The 19,321-nt window shown below is 41.9% G+C and overlaps 2 protein-coding genes across 5 annotated transcripts in view; one reads left to right on the top strand and one right to left on the bottom strand.

The window, feature by feature from the left end:
• TAF15 (TATA-box binding protein associated factor 15) overlaps window positions 1–10,696 on the top strand; it is a 34,229-nt gene extending 23,533 nt beyond the window's left edge. For 3 of the 4 annotated variants that reach the window (XM_032280843.1, XM_032280842.1, XM_032280846.1), the window contains 7 exons: window positions 560–669; window positions 2,225–2,354; window positions 5,527–5,619; window positions 7,786–7,867; window positions 7,991–8,079; window positions 8,187–8,748; window positions 10,360–10,696. In XM_032280843.1, coding sequence (XP_032136734.1) covers window positions 560–669; window positions 2,225–2,354; window positions 5,527–5,619; window positions 7,786–7,867; window positions 7,991–8,079; window positions 8,187–8,748; window positions 10,360–10,399 — 1,106 coding nt within the window. In that variant the 3' untranslated portion in view covers window positions 10,400–10,696. The remainder of the gene's footprint in view (window positions 1–559; window positions 670–2,224; window positions 2,355–5,526; window positions 5,620–7,785; window positions 7,868–7,990; window positions 8,080–8,186; window positions 8,749–10,359) is intronic. The other variant, XM_032280844.1, reaches the window with a different exon arrangement.
• Window positions 10,697–17,620: 6,924 nt separating this feature from the next.
• HEATR9 (HEAT repeat containing 9) overlaps window positions 17,621–19,321 on the bottom strand; it is a 15,562-nt gene continuing 13,861 nt past the window's right edge. Inside the window, exons 13-15 of the mRNA XM_032280841.1 lie at window positions 18,835–18,886; window positions 18,339–18,425; window positions 17,621–18,088 (exon numbers count right to left, since the gene is read on the bottom strand). Coding sequence (XP_032136732.1) covers window positions 17,738–18,088; window positions 18,339–18,425; window positions 18,835–18,886 — 490 coding nt within the window. The 3' untranslated portion in view covers window positions 17,621–17,737. The remainder of the gene's footprint in view (window positions 18,089–18,338; window positions 18,426–18,834; window positions 18,887–19,321) is intronic.

Raw genomic sequence — 19,321 nt, 5'->3', positions numbered from 1 at the left:
TTACTTTGTTGTACTAATCCAAAAGTATGCATGTAAGGTAAGGTGTGTGTACAAGGTGCCTCTGCCCTCTGGTATATACAAAGCTTATTGCAATGAATGGAAACAGCAGTTCTGCTTGGTGGCTTGCTTGGAAGTTCAAAAGTATCAGATTTGGAGAATTTTCTACTAGAGAATCTTAAAAAATGTTGGTTAACCATAAAGAATTAGAGTTCTCCAGAGAAATGAATGCTAATTTAAACTAATTCCATCTCTTGATGACCTTTGACCCTGTGTGTGAATCTGAATTGTGACATTTGTAAGATCATCCTGAATTGGTATATAGGTATTTCACATCGTGTGAACTTGATCCACCTTACATGAAGTTTAGTTGTAAGAACTGATCTACCAAATAATTACTGTGCATACCTTGTGTGTTTATTTATGATTATTATATTGGCCCTTTCCTGTTGGTCATAGAAACAATTGAATATTGGACAGTAAATTACTGTTTTTGATTACTGAACAGAATTTCATAAAAGCAAGGAATATGTAAAATTAACCACCACTTTTTTTCTCTTAGATTCAGAATCTGATAATTCAGATAACAACACAATCTTTGTGCAAGGACTTGGGGAAGGTGTCTCTACAGATCAGGTTGGAGAGTTCTTTAAACAAATAGGAATTATCAAGGTGAGTAAAAATATGTTGAAAATCTCATAATATTCTGGCTGTGATAAATAGATTATGTTGTAAGCCTATATATTTCAGTAAGCCTTGTCTCTTAAAATTTTGTAGTATGCTCATTTATGTCTGTAGACCTTTGCTAAATTGTTGAGTATATGAAAATTTTATTATTTTATTCCTTCCTTCTGTTTACCTTTTCATAGTCTACCTGTGCTTTAGCTTCCATCCTAGGACTCTAAAATTAGCTCTGTTTAATTCCTAAAATTGTGAGAAATAATTATTTTATATTTATACTAGAGATAGCGCGTTATCTTATAATTGCTCATTGTTCACTAAAGTGTCTTGTGCACTATTAACTTCATGCATATATTTTTCATCTCTTCAACTAGAAAGCAGCTTTAGTAGTGTTTAGATAGTAGCAGTTGTTTGGAATCAGTTTACATCTGCACTTGTTTTGGTGTTGTGGAATTACTCACTGTTTTCTTTCTTTGGGAGTTATAATTTGTTAAGGAATTAATTACACACAAAATATGTAAAAAATTCAGAGGTTTTTGTTATTGTTGTTGTTGTTGTTGTCGTTGTCGTTGTCGTCGTCGTCTTGAGACACAGGATCTTGCTTCATTGCACCCAGGCTAGAGTGCCACTGAATGATCATGGATCACTGCAGCCTCAATTTCCTTGGCTCAAGCAATCTTCCCACTTCAGCTTCCTGAGTAGTTGGAAGCACTAGTGCATGTCTTCATGCCCAGCTAATTTTAAAAAAATTTTCATAGAAACGGGGTCTTCCTATTATTGCCCAGGCTGGTCTTGAGCTCCTGGGCTCAAGTGATCCTCCCACCTCAGCCTCCCATCAAGTGCTGGGATTACAGGCGTGAGCCACCACACCTGGCCTAAATTCACAGAGCTTTGAAAAAGTAAAAATTCTCCTCTGTTTTATTCCCCTGTCCCAGCCAAATCCCAGTATAATGTTTTAGAAGTTATATATTTACATGATGAATTATCTACATTTAATTTTTGTGGATTTAAAGAAATTATAAACTGGATGTGGTGGCCAATTCTTGTAATCACAGCACTTAATCACAGCACTTTGAGAGTCTGAGGTGGGAGGATGACTTGAGGCCAATGGTTTGAGACCAGCCTGGGCGCAATATAGCAAGACCCCATCTCTACAACAACAAAAAAGCTGGGCGTGGTGGTACTTGCTTGTAATCCCAGCTACTCGGGAGACTGAGGTGGGAGGATTACTTGAGTCCAGGAATTTTAGACTACAATGAGCTTATGATGGTGCCACTGGATTCCAACCTGGATGACAGTGAAACCCTGTCTTAATTTTAAAAAAAGAAATTATACATAGATAAAACAGTGTACTGTATCATTTTTCACTTAGTGTAGCTTATAGAGTTATCCTTGTTCAAACCTACAGGTAACTTGATATTAGGTGCATAGTATTTTATAGTATGGATGTGTGAATTCATTGAAAAAATAAATCTTGATATATCTAAATGGTACATCATTACTTATCTTTAAATGCTGCCACCAAGTTTTTTTTTATTTTTCTCAGACAAATAAGAAGACCGGAAAACCAATGATAAACCTTTATACAGACAAGGACACAGGGAAGCCAAAGGGGGAGGCAACAGTGTCATTTGATGACCCTCCTTCAGCTAAGGCAGCCATTGACTGGTTTGATGGTATGTCATTCATATAGTTTTAAACATGAAGTTTGGATAAATGTTTTCTAGTCTGGAGTTCAGAATATGCTCAGTGGTTATATTCATGTTTACTTTTGCAGATGTTAAGAATACAGGCCAGAATTTTTATGTACCTTTAGAAATGAGATGAGCTCTATCCAAGGACAGGTTGGTCTAGCATATTTCCTTATATCATGCCTTGTGCATGAGTCTAGCCTGATACAGGTGTAGAGAGTTGGCTTGGTTGACTGTACATTATTTTTTCTTTTTAAAAAAATAAATTTAAGAGGTACAGGTGGCATTTTTTATATGGATATGTTGCATTGTGGTAAAGTGTGGACTTTTCCTGTATGTATCACTTGAATAATGTACATTTTACTCATGAAGTGATTTCTCATCCCTGACTTTATAGTTTGAAATTTAGGCTAGGTGGCATTGCTTATGCCTATGGTCCCATCACTTTGGGAATATGAGGCAGGAGGATCAGTTGAGCGCAGGAGTTGGAGACCAGCTTGGCCAACATAGTGAAAGCTTGCCTCTACCAAAAAAAAAAAAAAATTTTTTTTTTTTTAATAACCTGGATATAGTGGTGTATACCTGTGGTTCTAGCTACTCAGGAGGCTGAGGTGAGAGGATTGCTTGAGCCCAGGATGGCAAGGCTGCATTCCAGCCTGGGCAACAGCGAGAACCTGTCTCAAAAAAAAACCCAGTAAATAAAGTAAAATTCAGGTTAATTTCCCTTCAAATATAAAGTAAATAGCTACTTAGAAGAAATAGACTATTTTTTTGCGGAAAGTAGAAGAAATGAGCAAAATATCTATAGTCCTCTACTCAGGTGGCCATTGATAATATTTCTTAATAATTTTCCTTTTACTCTTTTAAAATGTGTTTTATAACATAATACTCCAAATAGAGTTTTGTCTTACCTTTTTTTTATTTAACATTTTAACATAATTTCCTCATGTTACAAATTTGTTTTTGTTGCACCCTAGTTTAAGTAACTAACACTTACTGCATGTTTACTGAGGTTTATGAGCTAAACATAACTTTAAGAGCTTTACATGCATTAACTCAATTTAATCTTCATAGTAATCTTATGAGACATACACCCTGTTACTTCCATTTTACAGACAGTGAAACTGATGCATAGAGAAGCTAAGTAATTTCCAAGATCACAGAGTAAGTGGCAGAGTCAGATTCAAACTCAGTCATGCTGATCTACTCTCTCCAGAGTACTTAACTATGCTGAATTGACAGACAACTTGCAGCTCCTTCCAGTTACAAGATTATTGTACCTGTGTCTTCCAAAACATAATTGCATTATTTTACTTCTTTAAAGATGAGATTGTAGGCTGGGCGCAGTGGCTCACGCCTGTAATCCTACCACTTTGGGAGTCCAAGGCAGATGGATCACAAAGTCAGGAGTTCAGGATCAGCCTGGCTAACATGGTAAAACTCCATCTCTACTAAAAATACAGAAATCAGCTGGGTGTGGTGGTGGGCACCTGTAATCCCAGCTACTTGGGAACCTGAGGCAAGAGAATTGCATGAACCTGGCAAATGGAGGTTGCAGTGAACTGAGATCATGCCACTGCACTTCAGCCTGGGTGGCACAGCAAGACTCTGTCTCCAAAAAAAAAAGAAAGATGAAATTTGTCCGCGCTGTCCCCTATCTGTCCCTACTTCTGTACGCTTTACTTTTTTAAACTAATTTGTCAGCCTTCATCACCTTGCTCTTGAAGGCTAAGTCCATTTTTTCTTATTTTCTGCGTTCATAAGAGTAAGAGAAATGACTTACGAAGCTATTTCTTTTGCGTATGGCGTATTCAGAAATTATAGTGACTTTTGTCCATAGGGCACATGTGCCTTTTAAACCTAACTCCATAGTTCAGATCTCACCAATTCTTATTTACTACTTTTTTTTTTTTTAATTACCAATTCTTAATATACTACTTTGAAAATAGTAGGAACATTTCAAATGGTACCACGGGCAGGTGGTAAAATATGAGTTTCTTTTTCACCTTTGACCTCCAGTGATCTTGTTTCCCCTAGTAAGCACAGTGGGCAATGCATATAAGCATATGTGTAGATAAGTATGTACATGTTCTTGCACTTGCACGCATACTCATTCCCTTAGATAAACAAGTGGTATCATACTTCACATATTCTACAGTTGGCTTTTTTTCCCATGCAAAAATATTAGATATAGGTGGTTCCCACCCCCGCCACCACCCATGGGAACAGGTAGACATGTGCACCTTTTTTTTTTTTTTTTTTTTTTTTTTTGAGACTGTTGCCCAGGTTAGAGTGCAGTGGTGTGATCATAGCCTGGACTTCTTGGGCTTAGGTGATCCTACTACCTCAACCTCCTAAGTAGCTGGGACTTATAGACGCCACCACACCCAGTTAATTTTCTTGTATTTTTTGTAGAGATGGAGTTTCACTGTGTTGCCCACTTCTTTGGCCTCCAAAAGTGCTGTGATTACAAGTGTGAGTTATCACACCCAGCATTTTTTTTTTTTTTTTTTTTTTTAAAGAGGATGCCACTCTTTCTTCCAGGCTGGAATACTGTGGCACAATGATAGCTCATTGCAGCCTTGAATTCCCAGGCTCAAGTAATCATCCTGCCTCAGCATTCTGAGTTGCTAGGACTACAGGCACATGTCACCATGCCCACCTAATTAAAAATTTTTTTCAGAGACAGGATCTCACTATGTTCTCAAGCTTGTCCCAGGCTCCTGACCTCAAGCAAGGCTCCTGCCTCAAGCATCCCAAAGTGCTGTGATTATAGATATAAGCCACTGTACCTGGCCTTTTTCCACACCCCTGACTCCCTGGTCCAGTCTGGTCTTATGCTCCTACACTTAAGTGATCTCCCACCTGACCTCCTGAGTAGCTGGGAGCTGGGACTGCAGACACACACACCACTCTACCCTATTTGTTTGTTTTTATTTAAGCTTAAAGAGAAATGACTATCACCCAGTGACAGATAGGCTCTTTTCAGTAATGCCATTTTTAGCATTGTTACCTTGACTCTTTAGAATACCAGTGCATTTGAATTTCTGTGAAGACATGTCAGTTATCCCTCTGAAACTAAGAATTAACACCACTGTTTTATGTTTTTGTTATATATTTTGTAGCATTGCTTCAAAACTGATTTCTTCTTTCTTAGGGAAAGAATTCCATGGTAACATCATTAAAGTGTCCTTTGCCACTAGAAGACCTGAATTCATGAGAGGAGGTGGAAGTGGAGGCGGGCGACGAGGTAAGACCCTTGCTGCGCACAGTTCTGGATAGTATCCAAGGGTTTAAATTTGAGTTCACGTTCTGTTTGTGTGAACTTGCTAGTACTTTTTCTCTCACTAGGCCTTTTTCCTTCTATCTTAAAATGAGTTCGGGTACTGAATAGATTGGGTAAATGACATATTGTAATAGGTTAAAAAGTGGGAAATGGTTGTAGAAATCTCTTTGGAAAGCTGTATCATGGTTTCTTGGTCACTTGGAAATCATGAGGCAAGAGACAGAGTCTTTTTTTTTTTTTTTTTTTTTTTTTTTTTGAGACAGAGTCTTGCTCTGTTGCTCAGGCTGGAGTGCAGTGGCATGATTTCAGCTCACCACAACCTCCGCCTCCTGGGTTCAAGCGATTCTTCTGCCTCAGCCTCCTAAGTAGCTGAGATTATAGGCATGTGCCACCATGCCCAGCTAATTTTGTATTTTCAGTAGAGACAGGGTTTCTCCATTTTGGTCAGTCTGGTCTCCAACTCCTGACCTCAGGTGATCTGCCTGCCTTGGCCTCCCAAAGTGCTGGGATTACAGGTGTGAGCCACCGCACCCAGCCCAGCTTCTTTATTTCTTTATTTTATTTTATTTTATTTTTTTTTGAGACAGAGTTTCGCTCTTGTTACCCAGGCTGGAGTGCAATGGCACGATCTCAGCTCACCGCAACCTCCGCCTCCCGGGTTCAGGCAATTCTCCTGCCTCAGCCTCCTGAGTAGCTGGGATTACAGGCACGCGCCACCATGCCCAGCTAATTTTTTGTATTTTTAGTAGAGATGGGGTTTCACCATGTTGACCAGGATGGTCTCAATCTCTTGACCTCGTGATCCACCTGCCTCGGCCTCCCACAGTGCTGGGATTACAGGCTTGAGCCACCGCGCCCGGCCTTATTTCTATTGGATTCATATTCTCGTCTTTTGTGTGAGTGTGAGTGGGTGGTCGTTACTGTGGCCTTTGCTATTCATATTCTCAAATTTGGAAATTGTCTTCTTACCTAATCTTCATCATGGAGATTCTCATACTAAGTAGCGTACAGGTTTTGCATCCTAAGTCTGAAAATCTGAAATTGGAAATGCTACAGAATCCAAAAAAAAGGTTTTTTTTTTAAATTTATGACAGAGTCTGACTCTGTTGCCCAGGCTGGAGTGCAGCGGCATGATCTCGGCTCACTGCAACCTCCAACTCCCTGGTTCAAGTAATTCTCCTGCCTCAGCCTCCCTAGTAGGTGGGATTACAGGTGCACGCCACCACACCCAGCTAATTTTTATATTTTCAGTAGAGACAGGGTTTCACCATGTCAGCCAGGATGGTCTCTATCTCTTGACCTTGTGATCTGCCTGCCTCGGCCTCCCAAAGTGCTAATATTACAAGCATGAGCCACCATGTCCATCCCAGAATCCAAAACCTTTTGAGCACCGACAAAATGATGCTCAAAGGAAATGGTCATTAGAGCATTTCAGGTTTGGGGCTTTTTGATTTGGGCTGCTCAGCTCACAAGTATAAGGCAAATACTGCAAAATCTGAAAAATCTAAAATCAGAGTGTCCCAAGTATTTGGGGGGAAGGGATACTCAACCTGTATTGTAGAAAATGGACTTTGAGACTGGGCACAGTGGCTTACGCCTGTAATCCCAGCACTTTGGGAGGCTGAGACAGGCAGATCATGAGGTCAGGAGATAGAGACCATCTTGGCGAACATGGTGAAACTCCATCTCTACTGAAAATACAAAAAAATTAGCTGGGCGTAGTGGTGCACGCCTGTAGTCCCAGCTATTTGGGTGGCTGAGGCAGGATAATTGCTTGAATCCAGGAGGCAAGAGATTGCAGTGAGCTGAGATCACGCCTGAGATCACGCCACTGCACTATAGCCTGGGAGACAGTGACATTCCATGTCAAAAAAAACAAAAAGTAAAGGGATTTTGAAGTTTTTTTGTGCATTATTTGCACTGCATTGTGTGCCTAGGGTCTGTTTTCAAGTTCCTCTGTTTACTGAGTACGAGATCCAAACCAAAGAATTACAAAGTCCTGCTATAAGGGATTAATTTGCAGAGTCCTGCCTAAGCATTGATGGGTACCTACTCTTAAATTATCTGTTGCTTTCCTTCTGTTTTGTTAATGTCTGCTTTTAATTTTTCTCCCCGGCCCCATCCCCCTAGGACGTGGAGGATATAGAGGTCGTGGAGGCTTTCAGGGGAGAGGCGGAGACCCCAAAAGTGGAGATTGGGTTTGTCCTAATCCGTAAGTACCTTGCTTACTCCCTACTTGGTGAGAGTAGGGATTGGGGTTGAGGTTGGAGGTTACAGAAGGGGGTTCTGAGTCCATTGGAAACTCTAGGAGTATTGTATTTTCCTCCTTTCTTAGGTCATGTGGAAATATGAACTTTGCTCGAAGGAATTCTTGCAATCAGTGCAATGAGCCTAGACCAGAGGACTCTCGTCCCTCAGGAGGAGGTGGGTCAGCCCTTTAATAGCATCTGCATTGTGCTTATCTTCTGACTAGCATTAAGGGGGCTTTACGTTGTTCTGCTGGCCTCATTGTTTGCATTTCTACCTTGCAGATTTCCGGGGGAGAGGCTACGGTGGAGAGAGGGGCTACAGAGGTCGTGGGGGCAGAGGTGGAGACCGAGGCGGCTATGGTGGAGACAGAAGTGGGGGTGGCTATGGTGGAGACAGAAGCAGCGGTGGTGGCTACAGTGGAGATAGAAGTGGGGGGGGCTATGGTGGAGACAGAAGTGGGGGTGGCTATGGTGGGGACAGAGGCGGCGGCTATGGTGGGGACAGAGGAGGCAGCTATGGAGGAGACCGAGGAGGTGGCTATGGAGGAGATCGAGGTGGCTATGGAGGAGACAGAGGAGGAGGCTATAGCGGAGACCGAGGTGGCTATGGAGGAGATCGAGGAGGTTATGGAGGAGATCGAGGAGGTTATGGAGGAGATCGAGGCGGCTATGGAGGAGACAGAAGCCGGGGGGGCTATGGAGGAGACCGTGGTGGTGGCAGTGGCTACGGTGGAGACCGAAGTGGAGGCTATGGAGGAGACAGGAGTGGTGGCGGCTATGGAGGAGACCGAGGTGGGGGCTATGGAGGAGACAGAGGTGGCTATGGAGGCAAAATGGGAGGAAGGTGAGTATTAGAATGCATTTAGTAACCTTTTTACCTCATTGCACCTGTATTTGGGGGTTTGAACCACATTTTCTTTTTTTTTTTTAATTTCTTTTTTCTTATTGAACATTTTAATTTTTTGGAACTTGAATTTCCCATTGGCAATTCTCTCACGATGGAGAAGATAATTTAGTTTCCTGCATAGCAATTTCTAAAATTTTGTTTTGGAACTTTTTATTGTTTAACTTTAGTTTTTATTGTTTTTTAGAGACAATAAAAATTAAATTTAGTGATAGAGACAGGGTCTTGCTCTGTCACCGAGGCTAGAGTGCAGTGATATGATCATAGCTCATTGTAACCTCAAACTCTTAGGCTCAAGCAGTGCTTCTGTCTCATTCTCCCAAGTAGCTGGGACTATAGGTGTGTGCCACCACATCTGGCCAATTTTTAAATTTTTTATAGATATAGGGTCACACTTTGTTGCCCAGGCTAGTCTCAGACTCCTGGCCTCAAGTGGTCCTCCTGTCTTGGCCTCCCAAAGTGTTGGGATTACAGGTGTGAGCCACAGCACCTGCTGGAAATTGTTATTAATAAATATTTGTATTTGTTTGGTTATATCTGTGTGTGTATTATTTTTTTCTCATAGCTAAAGATAATTGAGATTGAGAGATAATAACTTGAAACTATGTGTCAATCAGGAGTTCCTAATCTAAGTGAAGAAACACCTTTCATTGGGTGATTCTTTTTTAAATCATATGTACTACCCTGCAGTTGTTTGTCTAGAGATTCTGATAATAGCTTTTCCAGATGAAAACCACTGATGGGAATGCCTTGTGCACATGAATGGTGTAGACACATAAGAAGTTGAAGATCAATGATAGAAAGTAACTTCAATTATTATTCTAAGGACCTGTATGCCAGAGGCAGTATAAGGCAGTGAGAATTAGTATTGAATATGGTTAAGAGCATGGATTTGGGAAATTGGGTTTAAATCCCAACTCCACTTACTAGTTGTGTGATCTTAGGAAAGTTACTTAATCCTTTGGAGTGTCAGTACTCTTATCTGTAAAATGGGGCTAATAAAACATCCTTTTTAGATTTGTATTAGATTGCATTCTACTAGTTGCTGGCCCATAGTAAGCACTATAAAATTTTTAGCTATTAGTAATTATTGGTAACCTAATTACCATCTGTTAAACACTACTTACTGTGTGGCCAATAGTGTAAAGTGTTCTATATTCTTTAGTTCTTGTCCTTCCATCATACCCATGAAGGTAGGTATACGTCCCATTTTACAGAGTCAGAGTCATTTAGTATAACTTTTCTAAGGTCACATAGTAAATGACAGATCCAGAATTCATACATGTAAGTGCTTGCTCATTCCACTATGCCACTCTTCTATTTACAATGTAAGAGAGTGAAGCAAAGCTTCTTCTAGGAACTTTGTAAATCTTAAAGCTGATAAATTATACATTTAAGTATCTTCTAGGAGTATAGAAATAAACTGGGCATGATGTCGTTCTTTAGAAATTGTCTAGCTGATACCAGTCACTAGAGCTCTGAAGAAGTGTCTGATGCTCCCCCTTAGTAGAAAATTAGAATTTAGTCTGGCTCTTTATTTTTCATTCCTAGAAACGACTACAGAAATGATCAGCGCAACCGACCATACTGATGACTGTTTTGAATGTTCCTTTGTCTCTGACATGATCCATAGTGAAATTGCCAGAGTTTTGCCTGCTGCTTTCCTCGTGGCCTCTTCTTGGGTAGTGAAATTCAGTGACATTTGGATTTTTATTTGGGTGGGAGGGCTGGGACAGTTTTTCTTTTAGAAATGTTTGTTGAGATTTCCCCCTTTAGTTTCCAACCTTCTCCCCAACCCTTGGAGCTAAATGCGTTGTAAAATATTGCCAAAATGAAAAGTGTTTTGTAATACTGCAATAAAGGCTGCTTGTTTTTGTGGACTTTTGTACATATTAGCACATTGTTCTGTCACACTCAGGACTCGGTTACATTAGACTCTAACCCTAAAGAATTAGGAAATGAATTATACTTCGGTAAATTAAAATGTTACTTTCAACAATATTTATTGAGCTCCTACTGTGTTTAGTGGTTCCCAAGAATGACTACAAGTTAGAATCACCTGAAGAGTTTGTTAGAATTAGATTCCTAGGCTTCCCCCTAGGTCTGCTGGATCAGAACTTGGTGAGGTATGGGGAGTTAAGGCTGGCAATATTTGTTTACATCAAGCTTACCAGTTGATTTTGATACAGTTGTTTAGTATCAGTTTACAGTTGACAACCATTTATTTAGGGCAGTGTTGTAGATGCTGGGAATATGGAGCTCCCAACACAGAGAAAGGATTTACAAGCCAGGGTTAAGATGGCAATGTATATGTTTGTTTTTTGCTGTTTCTTAGAGCACTATTTATTCTACTCTTAACTATGGGTAAGGCACTGGATCAGATTCTAGACACACTGCTGACCAAGTAAACAGCGTAGTCGATAATTGCTCCAGTAAAAAGTACAAGGTGCTTAGAGGGCTGATTTGAAGGATACTAAATTTAATCACATAGGAGTAGGAAAAGGCAAATGTGGAGGGAAGACTAGGAGTTCATTAAGTACAGAAGCTGAGGTGAGAAAACAGCAGGAAACAAATGAACAGATCAGAAGTTAAGAAAAAGAGTGGGGAGCAGGATCTGCACTTGAGAATTGTATGTAGTTCTTTGTGACTGAAGGAAAGAGTTCAAGGGTGGTCATGCAAAAGAAAAGACTGGAGAGGTAAACAAGCTCTATGACAAGGTCCTTGCATTTCACTTTTTACCTCGCTCCAAATAGTCATTAAAAGTCATCAAATAGTCATCAAATGATCTGATTTGAGTGGCATCAGATAGATGTTGATTATGATTGCCTTGTGGGATGGCTGGACTGGAGACAGCCAGGTGAGGGATTATATTGGTCTGAGGCCCAGATAGTGACTAGGGGAATGGAGATAACTAGATTTGAAAAATGAGGGAAATTTGACAGGATTTAATTGGATGTCAGAAATAGAGAAGGAAGAGTCTGGTTTCTGGGCTGCATGATTGGGTAGATACGCTGTTCATTAGGAAAGGACACTGGGAAAGGAGCAGCTTTGCTGGCAAGATGGGAATTCTGTTTTGAATATGTTGAGTTTGGAGTACTCATGAAACTTCTAGGTAGAGACATCCTATAGTTCTGCAACTCAGAATGTAGCATTCAATACCCCGTTCCCCTGATTTCTCCCTTACTGAATTATAGTCTACCTTCTCCTCAGTTTGACCTCTACATGTTGGAAGTTTCTCAGGGCTTTTTCTAAGCCCCTTTCTCTTAATCACTTTTATCCTGGGCAAGTTAATTCAGGATATGTCTTTAAATGCCATCTAATATGGTGATGACTACCAAATTTACGTCTCCAGTCCTGATCTCTCCCCTCTGCCAGTTGCTTACTTGACCTTTGCACTTGGATGTAAAATAATTGTGTTTAAAGAAATGAGTACTGAATAGAACTTCAGTAATATTGAGCTTCCCTTCCAAATGTTTCTTTCCTAGTGTTCCTAACCCCTCCAAAACAAATCTGTGAGTGAGACCTGGGCGTATTTTAAAAGAGCCCCACGTGATTCTAGTTTTTAGGGACAATTTATGGAAAGAGAAGAACCTAGGAGGAAACTGAGCAATAACTGACATTTAGCAGATGAGCAGAAGAGGATCCTAAAACCGACTGGGAATGCTCAGTGAGGCGTGGTCAGTGGAACCCAAAGGAAGAATGAAAGGAAAAGCTAATAGTATCAAGTATTTAAGCCAGGCTATGTCATGTAAAGGGTAGAAGGCATTCATTATATTGAGTAATATAGGCGTTATATATCTCAACCTCGGTACTATTGATATTTTGGGTTGGATAATGCCCTGTGGGATGCCGCCCTGTGCATTGTAGGATGTTTAATAGCATCCCTGGTCTCTACCTACCAGATGCCAGTAGCAGCCCTTAACCTCTCTCCAAGTTGTGACAACCAAAAAATGGCTTCAGATGGCCACTGGGGGGCAAAATTGCTCCCTTTTGAGAACCACTGCCTTAGCAAAAGCAGTTTGGGTAGAGAATTGAATTCTGAACTCAAAAGTGCAGTGAGATAATAGAAATGCACTAAGTGAATAATAAAAATTTGAGAAATGGATACAGGGGATGTGGACAAAGAATTTTGATTATGAAGGGTAGTTAGAAGAGGGGTGATGTGAGAGGAGGAGGCAGCTAGATAGGGATACTGGCTTGTGGACAGTTATTCTTAAGATGGGTAATAATTGAGCATGTTTATACACTACATGGAAGGAATTTGAATAATTGATGTTTAAGTCCCTTGAAGGTATGGCATCTAGAACATTGGTGAAGGATTTGCCTTAGAAGAAGAGAATGTCTCTTACATTGCAGTTGAAGGTAAGAATAAGTACAGATGCTGATAGTAGTAAAAAAATGACGAACATTAATTGGGAGTTTACTGTGTGCCAATCACTGTTTCTGTTTTTTTTTTTTTTTTTTTTTTTTTTTACAGCCCCAGCTATTGCATGCCAGTCACTGTTAAAACCAGTCTATATGTATTAACTCATTTAACAATCCTTTGAAGCTAGGAGGTATCAGAAATGCTTCACACTCTAAGAGGTATATGGTGTAAATGATTTTGAATGCCTTTGGGAAGGGGCTTTCTAGGGGGTACAGGAAGGAACAGAGGCACTGAGAGATTGAGCAACTTGCTCAAATCAAATCTCTAGGATTCTAACCTAGGCATCTGCCTTAGAGCCTGTGCTCTTATCTACTCTTGTACTATATTATAAACAAGGATGCTTATAGCTGAGATGGCATGAGAAAGTTGGGGTAATTCTATCTTAGGTCTTTTTGTTTTCCTACTGAGAAATTATAATAGTCTGCAGAATTTGGGGAAGTTTTAAGAGATTGTAGGATATGCGAGGATAGAAGAGAAGGCTTGACATATAACCCCTGTGGGGATCAGTGAAGTGTGTGCCTAAAAACCCATAAATCTGCCGGGCAACAGTAAGTGCTCAGTTAAAGTAGGAGGCAAGTATTTGGGGTTTCCAGTCTGTATGGATATGTGATTTTTCCACAGCTTTGATAGCAACATGGTTATAGGAGTAGAGGAAGTTTGATTCTGAGTAGGGGTTTTACTGATCAGAGGTGATAGTGGAGGTATGAGAATAGTGAGGGTAGTAATTAATGGATTCAGGTTGAGTAAGAAAACAAAAGAGAATAATGGGGAGATGGAAGGAAGTCAGGAGCTTAGTGTTGATGAGATTCAAAGAACTTGTGTGGATAATAAGAGCAGCACAGATTGAAAGTTGGGTCAGAAAGTGAGATGTGAAGATTTTGGAGACAGAGGAGCAATTCCTGTGGTTGACAAAGGTTGGGTATGACCTTGGAAGTGTGTAGCTAAAGTGAATGGAAGGGAAATGTCTTTGTAATTGAGATGAGGGACTGAGGGGCTGGAGTATTGAATGGTTGTCCAATGGGATGCCATCAGGGAGGTGACTAAGATTCAGGCAATGAATGTGAGAGGAAATGGAGAAATGGACCAGTGGGTAATTGCTCCTTGAGAGCAGGATCCTTAGAGAAACACTGATTTTTTTTTTTTCCTTTCTTCCTTTCCCCCTCCCCTCTCCTCCCCTCCCCTCCCCTTCTCTTCCTCTTTCCTTCTCTTCTTTCCTTCGCTTCTCTCCCTCTCCCTCTCCCTCTCCCCTTCTCCTCTCTCCCTCTCCCCCTCTCCTCTCTCCCTCTCCTCTCTCCCTCTCCTCTCTCCCTCTCCTCTCCCCTCTTTCCTCTCCCCTCTCCCCCCTCCCTCCTCTCCCCCCTCTACCCCCTCTCTTTCCCCCCTCCCCACTCTCTCTCCTCTCTCTTCTCTTCTCGAGACAGTCTTGCTCTGTTGCCAGGTACCAGGCTGCTCTTCTCTCTCCTCTCTCCTCTCTCCCTCCCCTCTCCCCTCTCCCCCCTCCCCCCTCTCTCTCCTCTCTCTCCTCTCTTCTCCAGACAGAGTCTTGCTCTGTTGCCAGGTACCAGGCTGGAGTACAGTGTTGCAATCTCGGCTCACTGCAATCTCCGCCTCCTGGGTTCAGGCAATTCTGCTGCCTCACCCTCCCTAGTAGCTGGGACTACAGGCACACGCCACCACACCCAGCTAATTTTTTGTATTTTTTAGTAGAGACGGGGTTTCACCATGTTGGCCAGGATTGATCGATCAATTGATTGATCTGTCTTTCTCATTCTTTTTCTTTCTTCTTTCTTTTCTTTTTCTCTTTCAACCTCTGCCCTCCTGTGTTCAAGCGATTCTCCTGCTTCAGCCTTCCCAGTAGCTGGGATTACAGGTGCCCACCACTGTTCCCAGCTAATTTTTTTTAGTAATGATGGGGTTTTGCCATGTTGGCCAGGCTGGTCCCAAACTCCTGATCTTAGGTGATCCGCCCACTTTGGCCTCCCAAAGTGCTGGGATTACAGGCATGCGCCACCGCACCCAACAGATTTTTTTTCTTTATTTTTTATTTTTGAGACAGTCTCACTCTGTTGTTCAGGCTGAAGTGCAGTGGCACAATCTTGGCTCACTGCAGCCTCCCCCTGCTGGGTTCAAGTGATCCTCTTACCTCAGCCTGGGATTACAAATGTGTTTCATCATGTTGACCAGGCTGGTGTTGAACTCCAGACCTCAAGTGATCCTTATGCCTCGGTCTCCCAAAGTGGTAATATTACAGGCGTGAGCCACCGTGCCTAGCTGAAACTGATTTTTATATAAAGGTGCAAAACAGTGGTGACATTGGGAGGGATTTAGGAGAATCACCAATACCTGAGGGATTTCAGAAAGAGGCCCAGTCAGTAGCCAGGTTTCATTTACAGCCTGAAAGATAGATGTGATTGTTTGAGAGAGAGCGGAGGGTGTGAATGGTTTTTGTTTGCCATCAGAAGAAGCATCCAGAGAAACCATTAGAAAGGTTTGGGGCAGAGGAGAGAAAAGAGGGGGGCTTACGTTTTTAATACTGTCTAAGGATCAGTCCCAGCGTCTGAGACCAGTGGATATCTTTGGACTATGAGAGAAGCCAGCCACTGCTTGGATGAAGTAGGCTTCTAAGTGTGTTTTTTTTAGGTAGTTTTGCTACTGGGAGGGCTCTGGTACATTGGTGATATACCAGATGGTGAGTGCTCTGTGAAGATCTTTATGCCCCTCACTGCCATCTTAAGTCTTCTGGTGAGGACTGGTGAAATTAGGATTGAGGTGCTACTAGGCAGATACTTGTATCTGGCTGAGTAATAAGACATCCTCTGGAGACATCTAAAAATGGAGGAGGGATTAGGGATCTGTGGGCAGGATTTTGCAGAAGTTGAGTTTGAATTATGTAGTTAGTAAGACCGTGTTTTGTACCCACAGGCTTTTGAGGCACAGGGAAATTTGGGTTATGTTGCTCATGGACTGAAAAGCAGCAGAGTGGGCAAAAGAGGAACATCTTTCCTATCATTGGACTTTGGGGCCACAATATTAAAGGGGTCCCCAGGCAGTGCTGTATACACTCAGAATATTGAAAACACTCTTGGTTTTTACTTGTAGCTCGATCTCAGGCAAAAAATGAATCTAGAAGTGATGGGGCAGGTTGGGAGATAATTCTGAATGACTGCAGGTTTAGTATCCCTCATCCAAAATGCTTAGAACCAAAAATGTTTTGGATTTCGGATTTTTTCCAGAGTTTGGAATATTTGTATTATACTTACAGGTTGAGTATCCCTAATCCCAAAATCCAAAATGCTGTAATGAGCATTTTCTTTGAGTGTCATGTTGGTGCTCAAAAAGTTTCTAGCTGGAGCATTTTAGATTTTAGATTTTCAGATTAGGAACACTCAGCCTGCACTGAATTTAGAATAACTGTTGAGACTACCGTAGAGCCTGGGGTGCAGGGAAGTAGAAAGGAGCGTCTGTTTTACTTTGACCTTTCTATGCTTGAGGGGAAGAACTTGACCTCCCAGTAAATCAGCAGGATTGGGGGAAGAAAGGGGGGGGAGCAGGAGACAGTTGTTTTTAACTTCTGATGGTCACAGGCTCACATGACAACATTAAAGAGAGGAAAGGAGAGAAAAGTTCATATTTGATTGTTTACTGTGTGATGACAGGTACTGTTAAGCTTTATAGTAATCCTCATAGGAGCTTTCTGAGGTAATAGGCATTATTTTCATTTTATAGGTAAGGAAACAAAATCACAAAGGTTAAGTATTAAATATTAACCTTTAATAATAACAACTTGTTCAAAGTCAAAGTGATGAGTCTTAGGATTAGATATCAGATTTATCTGACTCCGAAGTTTGGGCCTTTCTTTCTTGATAAGGATTATAGCTTGTTAGGATTGGTGTGGTAGGTCCTGTTGCAAAAGGAAACTAAAGCTTCAGTAGAAACAGGCAAGAAATTAAGGCAGTTTTAGAGAATAAATAGGGTCTTTCAAGGGAATGACGCTGAGGTAGATAGAAAGCAGGTACCTAGGTAGAAGAGGCAGCAGAGAGGATGGTTGGTTCCGATTAAAGCTTAATTATCTCCTTACCACTGATAGGGAGGTGGGGGGTGAGGGCAAATTAGAGGGAAATGATCCGAGCTTTCCAGCATTTTCTCCTATTTTTCTCTCTAGGGAGAGACTCCTCTCTAGCTTTGCTGTCAAATTCTGGACACAGATGAGCCCTTGATTTAGGGAGGCAGGCTGGCCATCCAGAGAAGCTTTGGCTCTGTACTTGCCTTTTTCCTCTGGTAAAAGGGCATGTGGCTGAGTAGAAAGTATATCCAGGCAGAAGTGAGGAGACCTGTGTTCCAGTGGGGCTTCTGATGAACAGAAGTGGCAGTAGTGATTCAGAGAAATGTGGTAGGTAGAGTGACACTTGTTTATTCATGAAAGATAAGTATAGATTGTTTTCTCAGGGGAGCCTGAGAAGCATCTTCAGGGAGGGAGTGGGGGAGTAGGTCCAAAGAACTGACTTATTTGGCAGTTTCAGCAAGGACCCAGAGCTGTTTCCTGATCCTTGGCTGCCAGGGCCCTATGGCCTGTGGCCTGTGTTTTTGTAGTTTCGAGCAGCATGGTGGGAAAGCAGGCAACGTTTTCTTTTGGTCTACTTTGGTGATGGACTTTGTAATAAACAAGGGGTTCAGCTTTGCAAGTCGAAAGTCTTGAATAGTTAACTCTTCTGGGTTCTCAGGCTCTTTCCAGAATCTTGTGGGCTCTGTGTTCACATTGGTCTTAGGTGCCTCATATACAAAGAGAACCTTGTTTTTCAGCTTGTTTTGGATCCAGGGATCGATCGAGGCACAAAGGATTAATGTTTCTTGTAGCTGCATTGAAACAAAGGTCCTAGTGCTGGCTTACTTTGGGTTCAGGCTGGGAGGCTCCAGAGAGGGGGCACCCAAAGGAGGGGGGAATTCTAGCCACCGGGCACTGTGGCCCCAAGAAACAAGGTCAAGGGATAGTGTCTGAGGGCTCATGACCCTCTCCTCCTGACAAGGAGCAAATGGTGGTGAGATGGGTAGGAGAAGCTTGGAAAAAGGGATAGTGAAGAGGAAGAGGTGGGCAGGACCGCCTTACACTGTTCTTCACAGCCTGGTGTTTTTCTGCATCTAGCAAGTCCAGGAGCAAGTGGAACACCTGTAGGCTGCGGATCCCCAGGACACCCTGGCAGAGTCAGAGTGAGAGTGTCTATGTAGCCAGCCCCAGGAAAATACCTTATACTCCCTCTCATCTCAGCTGGGAAATAGGGTTTCCCAGCTGAGATACTCCTTTCCTTTGCCATTTGGGACGACTGCATGGAACTTTAATGCCCATTATTTTCCAGGAAGAGTCAAGACAATTTCTGCAGTATCTAAGCAACACCCCTCACATCGATCTTTTGTCCCTTAGCCCACCCACCCCCAACCCTGAAGAAAAGGTTGCCTTAACTCTCTGTAGGGCTGGAATTCTAAAATAAACAACTTCCCCAAAATTTACAGGCCTTTATTCCCCTCAGTGACTCTGCTCAATCGCCTACTCCCCCTGCCATCAACACATCTTAGGAATTGGGTCAGAGAAGCAGAGCCTGCCTTACCAAAGAGATGACTGCTTCCTGGCGTGCAGTGGCATCTGGGTTCATCAGTTGTCTGTGTAGAAGGGATTGAGTGTGTAATAGTTGAATTAAGGAGTAAGGGAAGTGGGAGAGAGGCTGGTTGCTTTTTAGGTCGAGAGTGAATTAGGCGAAATGATGCTAATTTCATTCATTTCCCTCTCTTCTTTCTTGGATCAGAAAAGGGGCTGGGAGGGGAAAAGAGGCACCACAGTTTGCCAGGAGGCACTGAATGATGATCAGGACTGTCCAGAACTTTACCCTTTTTTTTTTTTTTTTTTTTTTTTTTAGATGGAGATTTGCTCTTGCTGCCCAGGCTGGAGTGCAATGCCGCGATCTCGGCTCACCACAACCTCTGCCTCCCAGGTTCAAGAGATTTTCCTGCCTCAGCCTCCCAAGTACCTGGGATTATAGGCGCACACCATCACGCCTGGCTAATTTGTATTTTTTTTTTTTTTTTTTTTTTTTTTTT

This window comes from Sapajus apella, unplaced genomic scaffold (genome assembly GCF_009761245.1).
Source record: "Sapajus apella isolate SASKATOON/1434 unplaced genomic scaffold, GSC_monkey_1.0 scaffold12, whole genome shotgun sequence".
Taxonomy (NCBI): Eukaryota; Metazoa; Chordata; class Mammalia; order Primates; family Cebidae; genus Sapajus; species Sapajus apella.
This window is presented reverse-complemented; position numbering and strand designations above follow the sequence as displayed.